Source organism: Silurus meridionalis, chromosome 4, assembly GCF_014805685.1.
Source record: "Silurus meridionalis isolate SWU-2019-XX chromosome 4, ASM1480568v1, whole genome shotgun sequence".
NCBI classification, from domain to species: Eukaryota; Metazoa; Chordata; class Actinopteri; order Siluriformes; family Siluridae; genus Silurus; species Silurus meridionalis.
In genome coordinates this window covers 19,772,884-19,778,883 of record NC_060887.1, presented here as the reverse complement: position 1 = coordinate 19,778,883, position 6,000 = coordinate 19,772,884, and the positions used below count along the sequence as shown (strand labels likewise).

At 34.0% G+C, this 6,000-nt stretch overlaps 1 protein-coding gene across 1 annotated transcript; it reads right to left on the bottom strand.

The window, feature by feature from the left end:
• Positions 1 to 883: 883 nt before the first annotated feature.
• Positions 884 to 4,477, bottom strand: LOC124384880 (obscurin-like). The gene is made up of 8 exons (XM_046847863.1): positions 4,074 to 4,477; positions 3,724 to 3,847; positions 3,424 to 3,632; positions 2,824 to 3,054; positions 2,274 to 2,606; positions 1,815 to 2,063; positions 1,560 to 1,681; positions 884 to 1,411 (listed from the first exon to the last, which is right to left on the bottom strand). Exons 1-8 carry the CDS (start codon positions 4,135 to 4,137, stop codon positions 1,268 to 1,270), a joined length of 1,476 nt encoding a protein of 491 aa, XP_046703819.1. The 5' UTR covers positions 4,138 to 4,477; the 3' UTR covers positions 884 to 1,267.
• Between the last annotated feature and the right edge of the window lie 1,523 nt (positions 4,478 to 6,000).

Here is a 6,000-nt window from a genome sequence, read left to right as displayed (position 1 = left end):
AAACAAAATAGTGGAGCAGTGGAGGCAAAAAATAAGTAGCATGGTCCAAAGGCACAAAAACGAATTACCTGGAAATATTTCCTTTTCTGACAAAGGAACATGTAATATGCTGTAATATTGAGCTGAATACAGCATCAAAAAGTGTACAGCTACACATAGTTTTGCTTAGTGGCTTTGTATTCAAGAAGAATATGATGTACCTATTGCTGGCAAGTGTAAGACATTATGGTGGAAAAAAAATGGTTTCTTGTTTTGACTGTAATGTTCATATTTTCTTATAACTGGCACACCACTTGCCTTTAACTGTCTCCAGCTTCTTTTGCCCCACCCACTAATTTTCCTCCACACAGTTTTGCTCTGACTCTGTTAGATTGCTTGGCCAGTCTTCATCCATTCTTCTGGAAATATAACACATTTTATGCATCCCTTTCAAATCGTATTTGAAGAATAAGAAAGTGTTGCAAACTGATTTTCTTATGCTTTAAACCCTATTTTGTAGCAGTATACATCACCTAATTTTTAAGTCTTTTGAAGCTAAACTCAGTGTCATGAGTAATGGAAATCTCATGTTATATGATGTAACTAATTATGTTAATATGTAAAAATGTATAAAATCTCAAGTCTGTAGTCACGTTGCGATAACATTATTTGTCATGGAATTTCTCAGTGGACTTAACAGAAATGTATTCCAATTATATATATATATATATATATATATATATATATATATATATATATATATATATATATATATATATATATATATATATATATATAAAACACATGTATATATATTGTATTTGTAAATATACAACACATTGTGTTGTGTATATATATATATAGACAACACAATGTGTAAGGAAAGAACTACTGTATATATATGTGTATTATGTATTAGTATTATTATCATTATATTATTATTATATATTTTTTTTATTAAAAAATTACACATTCATAATAATATAGGCACTTTATTGATATGTTTTTACAGTATTATACATAAATATCAGCATAAAAAATTATTGTAGTTATGTTTAGTATTATGACAATAAAAGTTGTAAGAAAATATATGCTACAATTTCCTAAAAGTATTTGTTACTTTTTTTCTTTGCTCTCTCTCTCTCTCTCTCTCTCACACACACACACACACACACACACACACACACACACACACACACACACACACATATAAACAGTGAAATTATAATAGAAATGCAAGTATAATCTTAAGAAGTTGAACTCAGAAACAACCAAATTGTCAATGGATTTACACACTGACTGGTTTCAGGTCTTTACCACATGCACCATTCTGGGTTTTCTCTCTCACTTCGAGTCTTTCTTTATATTCTCGCTGATTTGAGGCGAGGTGGACAATTGTCTCCATAGCAGGATACTGCAAGATCATTTTTCTCTGCACACACAAAATGAGAGGAGGACCATTTCAGAGCCATTTACCATGTGTCTATTCCCAGTCTAAGCATTTTTATTATATCAAAATCCAAACATACAGATGTTTGTTACAATTGTATATAGATATTTTTATTAAATTTGAAACTTACCCTGCGATGGTTTTTGTACAGCTGAAGCACAATAAGTACCAACAACAAAAACAGAAAACACAGTCCTATAATCATCACTACTTTGTTTCCACTTGTAGATTGTTGCTCTCCCTCCCAAGCACCTGAAAATAAACACATACACGATACAGATTAAGCCTCTTCATTTATACATAAACCTTTATTTGTTCATGTATTTTCAGCAAATGAAGTTGTATGTCTACAGAAGTAAATATTACATTCTGAAACAGTACTCACTCATCATTGGCAAATGGTAAGTTACATTTCCCAAAAGCTGTTGTTGGTTATAGAAACGGCACACCCATTCTCTTATGTGCCTCTCTTTTGGAACGATCAGCAATTTCGATGTTGAATTTTGGACAGAGGTGAACGTCCGCGAATCATTTACACCATATTCCACATAGAGCCACTCATAATTGGTGACTTGATTTGTGCTGCTAAGGTGACAGGTCAGGAATGTTTTGCCATTTCTGTATGAGCTCAGAACTGCAGAGACAGAGTTACACAGTATTGTTTATATGTATATTATTAAACTTGAATGTATTGTATTCTCTCTAAAGTTGCTTTAATGAAGAGAGTGTTTAAAAATTAATGAATTAATGTTTAAAAATTAAAATGAATGACAGAAGCTTGGAAAGCATTAGGAAGCAGCATGCAAGTGTGTAGCGTATAGAAGCACTGGGGTTTAACTCTCACCTTGCGTGGTGACCAGCTGAATGGTTCTCTCCACCTCCACATTTTTGCTGTTGGCTCTCATCAACTGTCCCAAACACTTGTATGTGCCTTCGTCTCCATCCTGCACACTCTTAATGTATGCAGATCTGTCCCCCTTCACTGAGGAGGACTGGGAAACGCCAGGATTGTAAGAAATGTTAAAAAACTCAGGAAGCAATGCAGGCTGATTTTTGGATTCTTTCTTCCAGGAAGCTCTGTTTGAGAGAATTTCATCTGAGAAGATGCAGGGCAGGTTGATAGAGGAGCCCAATTCTGCATACACTACCTCTGAGTTATCCCTAGGGACCAGGATTCCTGAGAGAGAGAATCAGACCAAATATTTCCCTTTTGAATAATAATGAACCTGATCGTTCAGAAATTTTTAAAGCATACTGTACAGATATTAGTTCTGTGAAACTAATAGTAATGCCATGTAATTTAGGTATGGGAGATTTATCTAATAAGTAGTTACATGAACAATATATTTAAAATAATTTCTATATTGCATAAAATATGTAAGAGAAATCTTTACCTTTGACCTGCACCAATATGGATGCTTTTTCGTCTGTTGATTTGTTACTAATCAGGCAACTCCAAGTTCCTGCATCCTTCTGAGAAACTTTATCGATAGTGAATGTATTTTGGCTGGTAATTCGTGAGCCATTTAGTTGCCAGTTTACTAATGTGACACTGGTCTGTGGCGTGACACTGCAGCTCAGTGTCAGCTGATCACCCTCGAATACCACAGCAGGATTTATGGACACTGCAGAAAAACAAAACACAGTAAAGTTTGTGTGAATAAGTGTGAAGGAGTGTAAATATCATTATGAATTACTGAGAGCATACGCTATTCTCTGTTTGAAATGTCATTCTGGAAGAAAACCGTACCATTTATCAGTGTTAAATGAAGTAAACAAAGTTTTTTTATTAAATATATATTAAAATGAGGAACAACAGACATATTATATTTTCATTTTTGAAATGTAAAGCCTTAATAGCCCTAAGATGTTGAGGCCCGTTCAGAAATATTATTCATTGCAGTTACTGAATGATAGAAAAGAGCATTATTACTGCATTATAAAAGCAATAACCATAAAAAAAAAAGATCCAACATGTGTTAGAGGTATGTTACCTTTTATAACCCGTAGAATGACATTCTTGAAGAACCTGTGTCCCACCTCGCAGCGATACATTCCTGCATCCTCCTCTTTTGTGTCTTTGATATGAAGACTAAAATCCGAACTTTGAAAGTTCGGATGCGGACAGTAAACTTGTGGTGCTTGTCCCACTGGCCGAAACTCCATCCCACTCTTGTCCCTGCGCCACACTGTCCTCTCTTCACTGAAGAAGCAAGACAGGGAGTCTTTATTACTGAATTTTTTGATGATATGTAGAGTAGATTACATGGATGAATGCAAGAATGGATTCTTACCTTTCAATAATTCTTTTCCAGGTGACCGCAGATTGGTGATCATTTGAGGGAGACGTTGCACAAGGCAACACTGCATCTGAGCCACTGGCCACAATCACCTCAGTGGATCTCACAGTGTTGGAACCTAGCAGATACAAACGCACATTGATTAACAAACAAAAGCCCACTGCTACAAATGCTAGCTAGAGCATCCGTCCTTTTAATAAATTAACACTTGAAAAGGTGTTCACAGAAGCAATAAGGCTAGTTCCCAAACATTCACAGTCACACTAATAAAATACAGATGGCATTCACAAAAATGTACATTATTGAAGACACCATGAGTAAAATACAAAAAAAAAGAGACTCACATGAGATAGACATGGCTGTTGCTAGAAAAAGCAGAACTTGCATTTTTATATATTCTTGTATCATTTTTCTCCTTAAGTCGATACTTTGCTTCTTTGATAGTTGTCACTAATGTTCCACTACTTGGATGTAACCTCTTTCTTTTTATGACTGAGTCTCTAGCTTGGGCTGAGTATGTATATTATCATGTGGGCGTAGGTGTGTGTTTCACTCAAGGTAGTTCCTCTTCCTATGTCACATGACTTCAGACAATAATTTGTTCAAATGTGACGCACAATGGAAACTATCAAAGAGAGAGAGAGAGAGAGAGAGAGAGATAGAAAGCAAAGAAAACAAAGGCAATTCTACTTGCCCACGGATTCTCCCAGGTGTTCTTTTTAAATTTTAAATTCTGAAAGTATGTCATGACTGACTTCCAAAGAAGTGGAAAAAATAAAGTTGGTTATAAACAAAAAGAATCACAAAAGATTTACTTTCAATATATTTTGCATATTGTTTGAAAAATTAAGTAGGCAATTAAGCCAGTAACGCACTGTAAAATGTATTACTAAGGCCAACTAGGAGGTAAAGCAGCATTTGTGAAAAATTTTACATTAAGTCCGAAAACTTGATTAATGTGATGAAATTTGTTTTGGTTTTTTTTGTTTAAATTACTTCAGAAAATATGTATGTGCTTTGTAGATTTTAAGCATATTGTTAATCTTACTTTTTAGTATTCGACGTATTTGCAGTTGTCATTTACAGTCCAGGTGGAATCTAAGCCCATTTTTTTTGTGTTCCTCTTGATCCCTGATTGACTGCAGTTATCATATATGCAGTCAGCATGTTGTCTCAGTGCTATTTCCTGGAAGGCATGGCACATTGTTGTGTGAATGAAACAGACAGCGATGGAGAGATGTGGCATATGGAGGCTGTAGTTGTTTTGATGAGAGTAATGATGCACTGAATGACTCAATCCCCCCTCTCAACTCTCTCATTTACTTGTTTGTTTTTCTAGCCTTCTCTCCCATCATTGTGAATAGATGTGAAAGAAAAAAAAGTCTTACTGCTAGTGCATATGCAGAATAGTTTTCCACTGGGTGCTGCTTACACAGATGCAATATTATAATGAGTTGCTATAAATTATTTCCATGCTTCACTAAATATGATGAGGCTTGTTTTACTTTGATCATTGTTGCCATTGTTTGTTTTTTTTTTTTTTTATTATTGTTTTCATCATCATGTTTGTATGTTGTAACAGGAAAATGTGCAATATAGCAAAATGAGAATTTGGGTAATCACTAAAGAAATGTTAAACCAACTATTATTAATGAATTTATACATGACCCTTATGTGTTGATTAATGAGTACATTCCTCACCCTAGGAGCTATATATCATGCTTTGTGTTAGAATTCATAGAGATGAATCCAAAGCACAGGCTACTAAAAGTAAGAAAATTAAGGTAAACAGCATGTAAAGTGGATTTTCAAGCTTTATATTCCATTTACATTTCCATTAACATTTAATGTAACGTGTTACAAATGTTTTAATTATTTGTAGAAATACTCAAAGGCCTGATTTGATCTTATATGGAGAGAGAGAGTGTGTGTGTGTGTCTGTGTCTGTAAATATAGAATTAGTGCCTGTTACTGTTCCTCATAAATAATTTACTTTAATGAAATAATGTTAATAATTATTATTATTATTATTAGCTTTTGGTTTTTGCAGAACTTACAGTGCATCATTATCATGAGACTTGTGATAAAGTGTAACTGATTTGTTTATTCTTAATATTCCATGTTTGTCATTTAAACACTAGAACTAAAGTTTTCATGGTCCACTATGTTGTTTTGTGACATGAGAAGCCAATGGCCATTCAACCACCAGTATGAAAAGCTTTGTCCGCTAAAAATAAAAAATAAATAAATATATAAATATATAAATAACAA